The sequence below is a fragment of the Argopecten irradians genome, chromosome 3 (assembly GCF_041381155.1).
Source record: "Argopecten irradians isolate NY chromosome 3, Ai_NY, whole genome shotgun sequence".
In the NCBI taxonomy this organism is placed as follows: domain Eukaryota; kingdom Metazoa; phylum Mollusca; class Bivalvia; order Pectinida; family Pectinidae; genus Argopecten; species Argopecten irradians.
The window spans coordinates 47,575,853-47,593,597 of record NC_091136.1 but is presented as its reverse complement, the minus strand read 5'-3'; the positions used below and the strand labels follow the sequence as shown (position 1 = coordinate 47,593,597).

At 34.5% G+C, this 17,745-nt stretch overlaps 1 protein-coding gene across 2 annotated transcripts; it reads left to right on the top strand.

Moving 5' to 3' along the window:
* Positions 1-774: 774 nt before the first annotated feature.
* Positions 775-16,697, top strand: LOC138318848 (NAD-dependent protein deacetylase sirtuin-2-like). Of its 2 annotated transcripts, XM_069261602.1 has the most exons (16): positions 775-1,352; positions 3,815-3,865; positions 6,087-6,142; positions 6,680-6,692; positions 7,198-7,356; positions 7,671-7,777; positions 8,097-8,153; positions 9,030-9,098; positions 9,764-9,887; positions 10,563-10,631; positions 11,691-11,746; positions 11,980-12,056; positions 12,441-12,495; positions 13,134-13,201; positions 13,760-13,826; positions 14,066-16,697. In XM_069261602.1, the coding sequence occupies exons 1-16, from the start codon at positions 1,331-1,333 to the stop codon at positions 14,375-14,377; spliced, it is 1,362 nt and encodes a 453-aa protein (XP_069117703.1). In that variant the 5' UTR covers positions 775-1,330; the 3' UTR covers positions 14,378-16,697. The 2 variants fall into 2 exon arrangements, with proteins under 2 accessions (XP_069117703.1, XP_069117704.1); XM_069261603.1 differs by lacking the exon at positions 3,815-3,865 and having other exon boundaries at positions 776-1,352.
* The last annotated feature ends 1,048 nt before the right edge of the window (positions 16,698-17,745 follow it).

Below are 17,745 nucleotides of genomic sequence, written 5' to 3'. Positions count from 1 at the left end.
TAAGCATTTAAGTGTTAAATTATAATCTCTATTTAGATATATGGCCGTTTTCGATTATACGGTTTGGCTGGTTGGATCTAGTTATTCGTTTATTAATTACAGACGGACCTGGTGATTTTACATTGTTTTCAGACGAGCCTTGGCAAAGCCCTCACAGGCCTGTATCAAAAACTGCAGGTCCGTCGGGATTTATACTTGAAATAATTACTTTAACCAACGGTCGAACCGGTTGTTCCGAATAAACGAAAACGGCCGATCTGCTATCAGAAACATATTTGTCTAGGGCCGTTTTCGTTTATTCGGAACAACCGGTTCGACCGTTTGTAAAAGTCATTATTTCAAGTATAAATCCTGACGGACCTGTAGTTTATGATACAGGCCTGTAAGGGCTTTGTCAAGGCTCGTCAGAAAACAATATAAAATCACCAGGCCCTTCTTTAATTTATAAACGAACAATTAGGTCCAACCAGTCAAACCGCATAATCGAAAACGGCCTATGTTTCTGCTGCTATATTGTTTCTTTATCTTTTATAATTTTAGCAAGAAATGCTGAAAAATATCTAATATTGTAATGGGGCAAAAAAAATCAATCGCACTAGAAGTGACACCCAAAGTTTACATCGGTTTTAGAAAAAGCTATTTTTTTTCTTTTGAACTGCAATGATGTTTAGAATTTAAAACTCATCCGTACTATACTGGCCAAGGTGCTCCACCGAGCCACCAATTAGAATTGGATCAAGCGTGTAAATCACGCTGATCATGGTCAATTTAGAAGTTTGTGCCTCACACTGTTGTTGCCTTGAGTGATGTGAAATACACCAGCCTGGGCCGTTTTCGATTATACGGTTTGACTGGTTGGATCTAGTTGTTCGTTTGTTTATTAAAGACGGACCTGGTGATGTTATATTGTTTTCAAAGCCCTCACAGGCCTAACTAAAAAACCGCAGGTCCGACAGGATTTATACTTGAAATAAAGACTTTAGCCAACGGTCGAACCGGTTGTTCCGAATAAACGAAAACGGCCCATGATCTACCACTGGAAAACTCGATGTTCTAAAGCCTAGGCCTAATAGGCCTATCATATTGATGATTTCATAAGTCTGAACTAGGAAATCAAAAACATCTGCCTGTTTAGGATTCCGTATCGGCCAGGTAGTCTTTACCGATTCGACCCAGTGCGCCTTGACTGTATCATATGTACAGTAACAAAGTATTAACTTTCGGTTTTGTCACCAAAGATCTACTGATATAGGCTAGTTCAAGTGTGTGTCGATTGTCGCTCAGACACGTTACATGCATATAACAATCCTTTTATCAACGCAAAATCGGGATGGCGGAAAAATCGGAAAAAGGTAAATATTTCAGAACTGAGGAATGACAATAAAAAATATGAAGACTAGGGTAGCAGGCATTGTGCAACTACATGTAATATTACAATACGTACAATACAGTACTTATATGATATCTAATTTCGCATGATAACATTACATATAACTTTAATAGACGAACAATAATATATATATGCTTCCTGCTTTTAGGTGGACTGGGTAAAATGTTCATTAATAAAGAGGGGATGGTCAGGGGTGCTGTTTCTGATTCTCATAAAGACTAACATTTTGTCTGTTAGACTGCAATATATAAATACAGTATCTGTCAAAATGTTAAATGAAGTATTACTAGCCTAAGGGTCAGAGTACATTCAGGCTGCTACAGGCAGTGAGGTATATGTACTACCTCAAATTAATAGAAAATGACTTTTTGTCTAATATAAATTATGGTAGATGACTACATAGTTTATTAATCTCTGGTAAGGTTAATTCATTTGTTACAGGAGAGAAGAAAATGTAGCTGGCAGCGAATGTTCTACCGCTGAGCTATCTGGTCTTATCCCGCCACACTCTTCCCAACTTCGCCAGCCAAATTAAGGGTATTCAGTCCGATGCTTTTCCTGAAACCCTTGGCAGATGTCATGTCAAAATTGAAGTCCCGCTTTCAAATTATGATTGGATGCGGCTAGGTTCAGGCGACCAATGAAAACACAGTTTTTATATGTCAACAAAACTGAACCGAAGTGATAGTAGTGACCTACATTTGTAAATTGAAGCGTACCATGGTTTCTGTTAGTGTTGGACCGATTCTCGATTTTAATCGATGATCGATCGATTATGATTTTTCCAAAGACTATCGATTATGAAAGGTAATAATCGATTATTAAAATGGGAGATAACTCATGCTTATCTTATACTGTTCTGAACCTTTATTATGTTATATATCAGTGCAAAACCACATATCAAAATATTTTAAACATCATAGATACTCAAGAATTTGAATTAAAAAAAAATACTTCTTCATGACTGTTGGTTCAGTGGATATCTTTCTAAAATTCTTCAGAAAAACTAAAAGGTGAAATATATAAATATAGTAGAGCTTTCTATAAATAGTATCCGATTATAAAATCGATAATTAGTAAATTGTCCTAAACCGATGATCGATTACCATTTTACAACCGATTCCCAACACTAAAAACGTTTCTCAAAATAATGCAAAGATAAACTGCGATCTCCTGACAAAATTGGACACTGAAGCATGAAACACAAAAGCCAGTGTCCGAACTGACAAACTAATGCCTCTCAAACATGTTTATCTTTGGTATTTTGAATCTATCGCAAACAACATGTGCAATTCAAAGGGCACTGCAATTTTTCAATTCATACAACAATGATACAAGCTTTTTCATTGGCAGCTTATTATGTAAATGGAAGGGGAAGCAACTGCGGTTATCCAGCAGGTGGCGAAGTGCAGGAACTTACTTTTGACGTGACATCTGCCAAGGATTCAGTATCATATACTACTGTACCCATGGCTAGCGAAGTTGCACTCCTCCCGCCTTTTTGCAATTAAAGTCTTCGCTCTGGAAGACATACAAGAACCTTACACCATCACTGTGGGTAGTTTAGTTTGGGCCCTAGTGTTTCCCACAGCCCCGATTAGCATGGCTCCTGGTCTGAGCTACAAAAGTAGTGATCAGACCAGGATTTGAACCCGGGTCCTCCGAATGCTAGCCAAATGCTGTACTGCAGAGCTATCTGGTAGCTGATTTTCAACCCAGTCTAATTATATTCCTCCTCTGCTTATAATCATTAGACATCCTATGGGGCTAACAAGGAAGTATGACTGTAGCAAAATGTGAAATAGCTGAACACTAGTACTGCATACTGGTATAGATAGTTGCCCCATGACATCTTTCTTCTGAGACTAGTTCAGAAAGACCTAGAGGTAGGTTTGGTATCACTGTTATGTAGATTTGGTTTTCAGCTTTTTCCTTAGAGGCTGATGAAGAGACTAATTATCAGTCCCTATAGCAGCACCTGGCCTCTGGGAAGTCTTTATATATTTACCATATTCTGATCAATAAGCCTCCATGCTCAAAAAAGTACCCCCACCCCTTTTAATTCCATGCCTCAACTTACCTTGAATTTATTTTTTTGTTCTTTTGTGAATTGGTTTATGTTTACTTTGGACAATTATTTCGTTAAAGGACCTCATTAATATTGTAAATTATTTTAGTGCCCTTGGCTCGTATTTAGTTGAATATGGTATCGCTTCACAAATAAATTTTTCTATGCCTCATCTGTCCTGACCTTTGCCGCTGCATGGATTTTAAAATGCTTTTTAACAAAAATTCTTTTGTTTCTGTGTTAAATGTGGAATCGTGGCTTTTATCAGACAAACCAAAATGCATGTAGATATTTTGAACATTGTATATAATTGGAAGAATTCTGCATGCTGCAGCTGTAGTATTATTGTATTACAGATGGGAATAAAAAACGGATCTCATTTGGTGATGTACACACATTAGAATATGGTATGTTTCATTAGTGTGAAGTTTGCTTGGTTCTGTGAATAACATTTAACCTCAGTTTCTTTTGAAATTCTATTAACATTTAACTCAGTTGCTCACTGGAGAGGTACTGTAAATTCATACCATAGTGCAATGTCTGTCGTTTAAAAGTCGGAAAATGCTTCTCAGAATCTGAGAGACTTCAGGTGATGTTATGTAGGCCAGTTCAATGTAACAGAACTTATTCTCAAGTTTCAAGTGGGATTAAGCTGAAACTTGCCAGGAATGATCCTGAGGTGACTTAAGTGTTTTTTTTTCTTCAGGTCCGAATCTAAGATGGCCACCAAAGTCACCATCTTGAAAAAACTGTTAACATATTTAATTATTTTCCTACTTGATGCTAGATTTTAGATGACCATTCGTGCTTATTTATAATTACTTGCCTGCTGAGGTGAAGTCTCCAGGGTATTTTAACAAGTGTATTTGTTGATAATTTATGTAATTCAATTTTCACCTTCAAAGAAGATAACCCCATAGAAACAGAAGTATGCCATAACTTTGTATCATCAAAAGTCAAAGTTATATTTTCTGTTTATGTGAGTGCTCAGGTCCTGTGGGTCTCTTGTCATATCCAGTACACTTGCTACCTCTCTTGTTCTTATATGTAATTGTTTCATTTGAGTTATCCTTTATCATAACTAACAGTTTTTGCTAATTTTTAAACTATCACAAGCCAGTAACTTTAAATTGGAGTAGATCTGCTAGTTATCATCAGTATAATCTTCTTTCTCCTGATCAGTCCCCAGTTAAAAAACTGTGGTAATAGTTAGGCAGGTGATTTCATCTTTAACATACAATGTATTTCTTAAACATTAAAAATCCAAGACCATCTGACAATTAAATCATGTACCCTGAAATTTTACAGAAATTTGATGCAATTTTATTTACTGCATTTGGTAAGGATTATCCATAGTGTTTTCTAAATATCTTTATATGAGTGAGTTGAACATACCCGGTAGCTCATTCACTCCAGAAATCTTATATTTGGCTTTGAACTAAAAGATTTTGTGTAAAGGAGGTAAACACATAACAGTTCAAAATTGATTGAATATAAACTAAAACCGTTTATTGTGGTATCACATTAAGCAAGGTACTGTATCAAAGGTTGTTGAATTACCTGCTCTTTACCAGGTATATTGTAATGTAATACTAGGTACATTTCTTTGTTATGTGTGTCTGAGGTGATCACTAGAAATGAGGAAGTTACTAGGTATGTTGTCTTCCCTGAATATGTTCTTGGCAGAATATCAAAATTTGCAACTGAAACACTGAATATTAAGTATAAATCAGTAGTGTGTGGTAGTGTGTCTGTTTACCAGTAACCATATCACATTTGAATGTAGGCCAAGCACAAATGATTAACATTAAGCAATAGTACATGTATAACTTATGAACATTACTGTTTTAAAATAAATGGATTTATAAAGAGACCTTCCTTTGTTATAAGCCATTTTTGTCAGATTGTTTTGTTAATTATGTTTTTTTTATTTATTTATTGAAAATGTCTTTTTCTGCTATTACAGTTCAAAATTGAGTGTAATTAGGCTTTTTTTTCAACCTTGCTGTGAAAATTGCATATTTACTACACTTTATTTAACAAAATTTTGACCATTTTGATATTGCCATACATTATTTGACATCATTGAGTTATGGCCCCTTCATTTATCATTATCCCTCCTCCCTGAAGTTGTCTGTCTGTAGACACAACATTTGACCGACTTCTCCTCCTGACCTGCAGTAGAAAACTTTGTGGAAATAATCCTTATATAGTGAAGATGTGTGTTATCAATGCATATTGGAGCAAGATACCTTTTTCAGAGTTATTCATCTTTGTTATAGCAAAACCATTAAATGGCTACTCCTCCTAAACTACTGAACAGATGTAATCTTTATCAGGGATATAAGTTGGCCTCCTCTATGACAGTTTTAGTTTACATATGATCTCAAAAAATTGTCCTACAAAAATATCAACATGGGATGTAATTTGTTTGTTTTGTTAGGATTCATGCCCAGTATTGATGGCACATTAGTAATGCCATGGTATTTCACCTAGACTACCGTGGAATGATACCCTAGGTTCTCAGGTTTCCTTTCACATTTAGACTCCTATTAGTGTGATAGCAGTCTCCTCAGCTATGATGTTATATACATGTACATATAGATATGCTAATATCATTTCCCTTAGAACCTGTTCCTGAAGAAGAGGAAGCGAAAAAACCTGTTAAAGAAGAATCAGAAAAGGTTTGTCTATACTCTATTAAACTTATAACAAAATATTGTTAACTTCTGTAGCTAAAAATCATACATCGTCGGGGACATGGTTAATTGCTCTATGCTACGTAATACACTTACAGATTCTTTTTTGTAAAGGTGTGCTGATTGGTTTCTATTTATTGAGTGGCATAATCAAAAACAAGATTTGTTTGGCTGAGCAGACTCAAGGGTGATAAGTGAACAGCGTAGTGTAGTGCAATCACCCGCCAGTCTCCATCGATGACTATTATGTGGTAAAATAATATGGATACAAACCGATAGCTATCTCGCTCTGATTTCAAGTACAAACATAACTCAATGGCAGATGGAAGTATATTACTATAATACAGCACTATTAATTAAGACCCTTCAACATGTGAAATCCTATAACCATATGTATGACTGGTGAATTAAATGATTTGATATTTTCAGTTGATGTTTTAATAGACGATCCTTAAAGTTAGAGCTTGTGTTGATACTTTTCCTATAAAGCCTGATGTAATTATATGTCAAAATTATTTTCAGGAAGTTGCAGAGCGTAAGTACTGCATATCTGATGTTCATACTTTATGTGTCAGAGCCAAATTTTTGTTACCTTTCAACAAAGATGCTTTAAGTTTGACATTCACAAAATCCATTTCAAAATTTCTAAGTAAAATGCATTAATTATCAAAAAATGAAAACTGACTCTTAGTTTTGATTGAAACTAACATGTCTTATAAAGCTAAGATGATGATTATTAAACTGGATTATACTTGATTATGTTGTCAATAACAACATTGTGTTTTATATAGATCTCTGGTCAATAAAAAGCAGAAAACCTGAGATTTTCTGTCGGTTACTTGAGTTTATGAACACTTCTTTAAGATTTGTTTTAGCTATATTATATAATACTTTCAACAAAAAGCATAACTTGACTTATCAAATGATTTCCATTTCTTGTATCAGATAGCAACATTATGTACATTTATTACCATGGTAAGTGAAGCATGGAAGGAGATATTTTAGGTGTATTGTACAAGACTTTGTTTTTATTACCCTAGGTCGAGAATGGCTGATGGATATGATGAAACTGTCCCTGGGCTTTGCACCTACCCCAGAAAAGCTCTTGGACACACTGGACATGGACGGTGTAGTGAATTATATCAAAAGTGGGAAATGTAAAAAGATCATCACAATGGCTGGAGCAGGGATTTCAACGTGTATGTACCCCCATATACGTACTTGTAGTTCTGTATTATTTCAAATGACATGAACATGTACTGGTTGGTGCCCAGAACATATTTGATACCAGTAGTTTAGTCACCATGGTCAGTATAATGTGACAAGTTGGGGAGTGAATGCTTGGTATCTTTGGTTTCAGTTAAGCTTAAAAAGTGTTGGAGAATCAAGGTTTACAATGTTTCCCGATCAAATACAGTATGTGGTAGAGATTCTCACCTTAGATATTTAGAAGAGACAAAATATTTTTTTTTAAATTTTGACATGTTCTTTCATATTTGAAATACTTTTGCAGCGGCAGGTATTCCTGACTTCAGATCTCCAAACACAGGACTTTATGACAACTTACAGAAATACAACCTCCCTCACCCACAGGCTGTGTTCGACATAGGCTATTTCTGGGTAAGTGACCATCTCTTGTTTATATATTTGTCTTTTTCTAGGTAAGTAATGTTCAACATAGCTACTCTGGGTATTAGAATGACAAGGGCTATATTTTGGTATTAAGTGATAGTGTATTGTTTGACATATGCTGTTTCTGGGTCAATGGCTATTTCTTGGTATTTGACAAATGGATATTTTCCTTGACACTATACTCTTTTGTTCTTTTATTTGAGTCCAGTTCTGATTTATTCCTTGATTATTGAGTTTTTTAGGGAAAATCCATGTACACTAATAATATACTAAGTTCTATACTATATGTTTGCTATTTCTTTTGTAGAAAAATCCAGAACCATTTTTCCTTCTTGCGAAAGAGCTATGGCCAGGCGTGTTCAAAGTATGAAGTTTTCCAGCAATATTTCCATTGTATGATATACATTTATACTGTAAATTGAAATATTTGTGTGGTATTTCTTGGTATTTGACAAATGGATATTTTCCTTGACACTATACTCTTTTGTTCTTTTATTTGAGTCCAGTTCTGATTTATTCCTTGATTATGTGAGTTTTTAGGGAAAAATCCATTGGTACACTTTAATAATATACTAAAGTTCTATACTATATGTATATATTGGCTGATATGGCATTTGGCATGAAAGCTAAAATTGAACACACCAAAATTTGACGTTATTGTATACTGTATATATATATATCAATACATAAACACATTATGTATTACTGATGTGAACGCATATATCACTCTTAGGTAAATTACTCAATCACATTATGTAAACATATGTACATTTAAGGTATGTTTCGTCAACGGAAAAAAACACTGTTACCAGTGCGAGTTTTCCTTTTGTGAAAATATGTACATGTATATAATAAATATTTGAGTATTACTGTAAGCACTTATATTGAAAACCAATATTTCAAAGGAATATCTTTGTATCGATATGGCTTTAAAACTTATGGTGCCGGTTTCTATTGTTGTGGGATAAATGCATATACCAGCAGGTAGAAATAGACCATTATGCGATACAGAGTTTTGATCTTCCATTCCATGCCAAAATGTACAAAGTATAGGGAAAAGCCAATTTTGAAAGCACCAAAATTTATCCAAAATGCCAAAATTTCCCGACGTCAAAATATCCCAATTTACAGTATGTAATTGAATCTTCCTAGTGTGTTATGGAATGCATTGATGATTTGTTTCATTGTATTTTATTATGTTGATACATTCTATTTTGTCTAAATTGTCTTTTGATTGCAGCCCACCCCATGTCACTACTTCATTAAGCTGCTTGCTGATAAAGGCTTACTTCATCGTCATTACACTCAGGTAATGTATAGCAGGATATTAGGGGCTGCAGTGTCTCAACACCACAAGCCCTGCACCTCTGGGTTGTGACTTTTAATCCCATGTTGGACAGTTGCCAGGTAGTGACCACTGGTCGGTGATTTTTCTCTTGGTACTCTGGCTTTCCTCCAACAACAAACCTTGCATGTCCTAAAATGACCCTGACTGTTAATAGGACATTTAACTAATAAAACCAAACCAAAGCAGAATATTAAACTAATGCTGTATCTAGATTTGGGTTTAGACTTTGTTGCTGTTAATGATCTATTGACAGCCAGGGTCACATAAGGATGTGCCAGGTTTGGGATGTGGAAAAAAGTATAAGTACCCAGAAAATAACCACCAACCTGTAGTCATTACACTGCAACTGGCCGACGTGTTTCAAGTTCTCACCCAGAAGTCGAGGGCTTGTGGTATTATGATAAGATATCTCATTCACTTGTCTACCAAGAATTTTCGAGCTGAATGCTTATCAGTGTTGTATAGTAAATTTTAGCTGTAATTGACACATTTAAAAGATGAAATATTCACCAGTAAACTACTTTTGGTAGGATACATGTACAATATTACCAAATTTTTAATAATAACATTATCTTCAATACTTATTCAGTTGACATGTGTGTGTTCAATATTCCCTATCTTTGTAGAACATTGACACACTCGAGAGTCGAGCAGGACTTGAAGCAGATAAATTAGTGGAGGCTCATGGGAGTTTCCGTACAGCTCACTGCCTTATTTGTGAAAAGGAGTACAGTCAAGATTTTATAGAAGGTAATTCAGTGATCAGGAGGGAACATTGTCTATTGAAATCTAAATACATGAAAATGCCAAATTTAAACACACCAAAATTTGAACACCCATTTTGGTGCAAAAGTGCCAACATTTTCAGATACCAAAATGTCCCAATTTACAGTATACATTATACTGATAAATGTCTGGTGTCCTAGACCAGTGTAGGAAACAGAAAAAAAAGTATTACTGTGTCAAATAAGACAGAAAAAATGTTTCTGGTATCTGTATACATCATTTATATCAAATAAAATACCTACTTGCTACAAATAATATTGACACACATATATAATTTTTGTACCTTTTCAAAGGTATTTCTAATATGGAAATGGAAAGTATTATACAGATTGTATATTGATGTGATATACTGTACATTATACAGATACATATATATATTGATGTGATTTACTGTACATTATACAGATACATATTGTATATTGATGTGATATACTGTACATTATACAAATACATATTGTATATTGATGTGATATAATCATGCTATTTTTTTATGGAAGAACATGAGCAAATATTGATAAAAAGAACCCATGTAATTCAATCTAGTTTCAAATTGTTTTGTAATTGCTGTAAAATCATTTAACTGAATTTAAGTTGCTCTTATTTTTCACATAAAATACACTTTCTGCATGTTTATTTCAGAAAAAGTATTTGCAGGGGAAATCCCCAGATGTAACGAACCAGGTTGTGAAGATAACATTGTCAAACCAGGTTAGTATATAGCTTATAGTAAACCACAAAACATTTTGAAAATGTTCCATGCAATATCACCAAAACAAAATTAGATATAAAATTGTAGTCATACAATGTACATCAATGTACTGTAAATTGAGTTAACACTTACAAAATTGTAAATCAGCAGACATTGAAGTACTGTATATGGTCTAGAATCACAAATTTTTAGGTCATCTGACCCGAAGGGTCAGGATGACCTATTGCCATCATGCACCGTCCGTCGTCGTGCGCTGTGCGTAAACTTTTCATTCAAACGACTTCTTCTTAATAACCGGAAGGCCCAGGGTACTCATATTTGGCCTGTAGGTTGCTGGGATGGAGGGCTACCAATTTTGTTCAAATGAATGACCTTGACCTTCATTCAAGGTCACAGGGGTCAAAAAGGCTAAAATCTTTAAAAGACTTCTTCTCAAGAACAAGAAGGCCCAGGGTACCGATATTTGGCCTGTAGGATGCTGGGATGAAGGGCTACCAAGTTTGTTCAAATGAATGACCTTGACCTTCATTCAAGGTCACGGGGGTCAAATAGGCTAAAATCTTTAAATGACTTCTTCTCAAGAACTAGAAGGCCAAGGGTACTGATATTGGGCATGTAGCATGCTTGGATGGAGGGCTATCAAGTTTATTCAAATGAATGACCTTGATCTTCATTTAAGGTCATGGGCGGCAAATAGACTAAAATCTTTAAATGACTTCTTCTCAAGAACCAGAAGGCCCAGGGTACTGATATTGAGCATGTAGCATGCTGGGATGAAGGGCTACCAAGTTTGTTCAAATGAATTACCTTGACCTTCAATCAAGGTCACAGAGGTCAAATAGGCTAAAATCTTTAAATGACTATGTTGTATTGTACTAATAGTAAGATGACCGTTAAGGCCCATGGGCCTCTTGTTTTTAGTTCATATTCATGCACACAATTTTATGGTGTATGCAAATTAGATATTGCTCTCTTTTATCATTGTTTTAGCACACATTGTAGAATCAGGGGTATTGAAACAAAACAAAAAATATATATGTATAATTTTGTCCTTCCAGATATCGTGTTCTTTGGAGAATCTCTCCCCAAAAGATTTGGAGAATTGGTGCATGATGTAAGGATCTAGTATTATTAGTGTATGTTCTCATGTTTTGTACACAACACGTCTTACAAAAGAGCACATATACAAAACATGTATTTACTGAAAAGTGTGATGCTATTGATGAAATGCTAAAAGAAAGAGATTAGATTATGGATAATTTGGTAAAAAGAAGTGGAAACTTTTTCAATGACTTTGGTGAAGAAAATGTTGAGATGATTGACAAATATGTTGTTTTGTTTGACCAGGACTTTAAGGAGTGTGACCTACTGCTGATTATGGGGACATCCTTAGTGGTACAGCCGTTTGCATCTCTCATGAACAGGTAGGTTAGTGAACTACATCAAAATCAGAGGTTATAATTGTTATACAGGATCATCAGTCTTATACTTTACCCATTATTCCTTACAATTTAAATTATACAAAGAATAGGGGTCCAATGTTAAGTGTAAAATTAAAGTGTTTCTGTGATGGCCATCAAGATGAATTCCACTTGGAACACACAAGTCTGGCTGTGAAACCAAGTATATCAATAGGAATGGAAGACCTTGCTTGAATTTCTTGAAACAAAAGTGCAGACTTGAGTTAAAACTGAAGTTTTTATACCTCCCGCAAAGAAATTAAGGGAAAGTATACTGGAATTGGGTTGTCTGTTTGTCCATCCGTCTGAATGAGTGTTGCCTGTTCTGTATACTGTTTTCATTTTCAGGACTCAGCATCATTGTCCAAGGATGTACATAAACTTGGAGAAGACTGGATCTGGGGTAAGTGACATTGGAGGCCTTATTGGTCACTTCTCTTCTGATATGGATTGCTAGCTGATGTGCTTTGATTGAGAAAATTAAACACAACAGTCATGGTTGTTAAACATTGCAATTAAATCGTACTACTGAAGAATAAAAAGTTTTTCAAGCATGTCACTGTCCAAATATCATAACCCTGTCTCTGATTCATGTGACCTAGAAAACAGGTCGGAGTCATTATTTAACTTTGACAGTTAATCAAGGTCATCGTTTGAACAAAAATTCTGACAGCCCCTGACTTTGTTTTGAAATATACATTATATGGAATGTGCATTCTTGATAAGAACTTAATTTGTATGTCTCTTTTTAAAGTAAATTTAGAGTCTTTAATCTTACCAGGTATATAAGATACAGTCGAACCTCATTTACTCAAAGGTCCTGTTAAATTAGGAGTATCTTCTTGGTCTATGTTTAAATAAACAAAATTTGAATACTAAAATAACTTGAGGTTTTACCATGCTCCGTTGACTTTTTGTTAGTTAGGTTTAACTGTACATTGTTTAAAACCCTAAGGTTACACATAATTGTTTGCACAGTGAATATAAGATCATTTATTCAGTAATTGTCACATTAATTAAATATTTTCTTCTCTCTTCCAGCCAAGCAATCCAATCTCCATGTTAATGTTTGGAGGAGGCTTCAAGTTTGATGACGAAGATAACTACAGGTAAGTGTATCAATGCAGATGCAGGAAAATATCTATTTATATTTGCATTTTCACTGCAGCCCCACTATGTAACCTTACCAAGCGCAGTTGGCAGTCATATAGACTATGAACTTCAATCGCTTATTATGATGTCATTATCATTGTGACGTCACAATCGTCGTGTCAGTGATCATGGAAAAAAGGCTGTTAAATTGGCTGTTCTATCCTGGACAATAACGAATTATTAATTCATTATATATGCAAAATCCCTTGGTCTTTCAGTTGTCTTTCATAGCCAAAATGAATGCCAACTGGACAGAGGCAAATCCAAAATGAAGCGCTATGACTGCCAACTGAAAGATGTCGAATGCTTAAGTGTACATCAATATTCCCTAATTTATCCATAATACCATTTGTTTAGACTTTTGATAAGATTCATTCACATTGGTGATTAATGATTAATATCATGAAAGTCATATATATATACATTGTATTTTAGTATGGTATTCTATGCGGCAAAATAATTTTTTGTTTATTTTTTCTACTAACACATATCAAACTGTCTTTATTTTTTTACAGAGATGTGTTTTGGCAAGGCACTTGTGATGATGGTTGTCTTCTCATGGCAGAGAAGTTAGGATGGAAGGTATGTTCATAGGAATCTGCAGAAAATGTGTCATAAAAACTAACAGAAAATATTGGTACCTGGGTACATACACAAATCTTCATAACTTCATATTCTCAAAGCAAACATCTTACCATTTAGCTCAGTGGAAATCTACACAATTTGCAGAAAGTTGTTTTTCCTCTAGTGATACATGAAGAAAGTTTGGACAAATTATTGTTGAAACATCATTTACCAAATAGACTGTTATTATTTTACAGGAAGAGCTACAAGAGATTGTGAAAACAGATCATGCAAAGATTGATGAGAATGCAAAAGCTTTGAAAGCTAGATCTAAAAGTCTTGAGAGTGATAAAGAAGAAAAACAGGAGGAAAAAGGAGAAGTTGTGTCTAAAGTAGTGGAAACTAAGAAGTCTACTCTGGGAAAGTCGGAATCAGATACAGAGAAATCCAACATCCCAAAATCAAAAACTAACGCCCCAAAATCATCTGTAACCAAGTCATCTAGTACTGCTTCAAGGGCAACTTCAAAGTCCCCAAGCTCAAGTAAAACTAAACTTAAGAAAAGTTAATGACATATATAAAGCCTTAAAGCTTACAGTAGCAACAGACTGGGGACACGAGTGCTCTTGCCATCCTCACAAAACTGTAACGATAGTGTGGCTGTTAAAGTTACTAGCATTCCTTGCAGTGCCTTCTATCATATAGAACAAAAACTGTTGCCACAATTTTCAGTACATTGTGTCATGAGCTACGAGACTGATTAAAAAAAGAAAAGTCATCTATCAATGAAAATTGTGTTTTACTGCTATTCTTTGCCAAGGGAAAAAGTGTCAGAAAATATTTTCAAGTATTTTCAAACAAAAACAATACTGTTATATTGGATCGAAATATTGCACATATTTAGTTGAATTTGCTGATTTTAATTGTATGTTCATATCATAAACTTTTTATTTTCAACAAGAAGTGACCTTTAATGAGACATTGTATGATTTAACTTATTTTAATTGATTCTATTCTTCATATAATTTAGTTTTGTTGTTATGTTGTCATATTTAAAAGTGCAATTTGTTTTGTTAAAACTGGAAATTACATTATTTCATACTTATGTAGGACTGTCAGAGTGGAAGGCCATTGGATATTAGAATAGTTTGTTCTGTATCTTATGCTAGAAAGGCTTTGGGTTTGTTGATTTTAGGAGTGACCATTACAACTTGTTAAATCTTCCTATTCGAAGGGTTATTTTAATGTCAAAAAGTGGTATACATGTATATGAAAATTAGTTAACCTATATTTTGACCTTTGACCTACAATAAAGAAAATGTTTGTTAAGGTTCTACAGTGTAACTTCCTGAAACCAAACCGTCTCAAAACCGATCACCTATGGAAACCGAACATGGATGTCATGTACAGAATGAATTCCTCTTTATTAATAGTAAATAAAACTTCCCAAAACCGATCCCTCCCAAGTCCGAATACCGGACCGATTATGAGATCGGAATAGTCAAATGTAACTAAACTGATAGATTGCATTGAGGTCTGATCAACCGACCGTGAAATACACACGTACCTGTATCCATAGTCGTCGCATGCCATGTCCTGGGGCATGTATACAGATGTTAAGGCAATAGGTATATGTACACGGTAATTATACCAGAGATGTTGGTGTAATTATTTAATCATGTCTATTGTTTAGATATTTAACATAGGTTTACGACTTGCACACGGTTTGTTTACTGTAGGAAAACAAGCAGAGCTAGTAATTATGTAATAAAGAGAAAGGTTCGTATTCAATTTTAATGAACGGTAATTGGTTCACTTCTCCAAACCAACCCTCTAAACCGGCTGAAATTATATGCACCGACCATGATCGGTTTAGGGAAGTTCCACTGTATTACATTATACATGTTCTATCTACGATTTTAATCATGCATCACTGGTTCACCTCAGTGAAGCAAAGTGTAATGTACCTAAAGAAGATCATTGTGATAAATATTTTCAGCTTTGTTGAAGAAAAAAGCTTTCCAGATATGATTTTACCTCAATTTTGGGACTGATTTTCACAATGGTCTTGTTAAGATATATAATTAGTGTTTTAAAATAGGTATTCACTTTTATGTAGTTTCTGGAGCTTCTCCAGTTTAAGGTTTTATCATACTAGGGTTCCAAGGTTCATTTTGTTTTGAAGCACTATGAAGAAATGAGGTTGTCTTTTCTTTAACATGGAAACTATTTGTGGCCAGTTCTTTTACATATTTTCGTATTTTATTCTTAGCCATTTCACAAATAAGTTTACAAACCACATAAGCACATTGTCATTCAGCATTATATAGAATATTTTCCTCGCTCTATACATGTTGATTGATGGATGGTAAGCTTTTTTGACATCTTGCTTTATAATATTTTGGTGGATGGATACTTGTATATCACTCATCGTCTAAGTTTTAAATCAGTCTGGAATGATGTTACATTGCATTAATTTTGTTCAGAGTTATGAAATCGTTTGAAACAGAAGTGAGAAAATTTTAAAAGATTCTTTTGAATTACCAAAATTCTGGCTACTCCAATTTATTGATTGAAGAATTAGTTTCAGATCATATGACCTAAAGTAAATACAAAATATATTTGAAATATCTCATCTAGCTGTAGATGTTAGCTGTAGAATAATCTCTATTACCCCGACAATATAAAACACTGGTTACCTGGTATGTTAATGAAGGTATTGTTATATTTGTTAGATACATGTACCGGTACATGTGTGCTGTGTACACCAGGTATGACTGTGATTATCTCCCCTGATATTATGACTGTGATTATCTCCCTTGATTTATAACTGTGAATATATATGTGTACTTCTATAACACAATCATGTTATATAAAATTGTCACTAAACCTATTTGTCTTTAGTTATTTTTTGCCATTATTCAGATATTTATCTTCCTTCTAACAGATACAGACAAACTACATTACATCAAACTTTGAATTAATACTAAATATGTATGCTTCATGCAATGGTTTTTTTTTCAGCGAGTCTGAGATTCTTTGTCTGTTGTTGAACAGAAATTTGTTTTTTAAATGCAGGAAGATAGATCAAAACAATGTGGGTTAAGTACAATTAACTGTTGTTTAGTCTCACCTTCCAGTGATTGTGGAGTCACAAAAATCATATCAAAGTGAGACGTCACATTCACCAGAAGGTTGGGGACTAGTCAACAGTAAATTGTACTTTACACACATCATTTTTGTATTTTCATAGGATAGCTTGTGATATACATGTATCTTTGAATGTAGCAACTGTTAGTAGAAGGGAGATAAAGCACAAAGCATATCGGTCACTAAGAAAGAAATATTGGGGCGATTAATTTTCCTGTCTGTGTATACAGGATAGAGCAAATCATCTTAAAAATGAAATGTAAGCAGTCGTGCTACTTACTTCATCAACTGTATGCATCTTTAATTGTCTATATAAAAGTATCAAGATCTGCCTTCTCCAATCGAATTAAAACAAGAGGCACAAGAGGCCTTGATGGTCACCTGAGTACTGATTTACCTTGGAAATATATAATGTCAGTCAGGACCACATTTAATATCTAATAGCTATCCAATAAAATGACTTGTGAACTAAATAAAGTTTACCATCTCCCCTGGGGGAAAAACATCCAGATTTATTAGCCCACCATCAACAGATAGTGGGCTATTCAAATCGCTTTTTGTCCGTGGTCTGTCGTCCGTCCGTCCTTCCTGTCCATTAACAATTCTTGTTACCGCTATTTCTCAGAAAGTACTGAAGGGATGTTTCTCAAATTTCATATGTAGGTTCTCATGGGGCCCTTGTTGTGCATATTGTATTTTGGGACCAATCGGTCGACAAAATGGCCGCCAGGCAACCATCTTGGATTTTGATAGTTAAAGTTTGTTACTGCTATTTCTCAGAATGTAC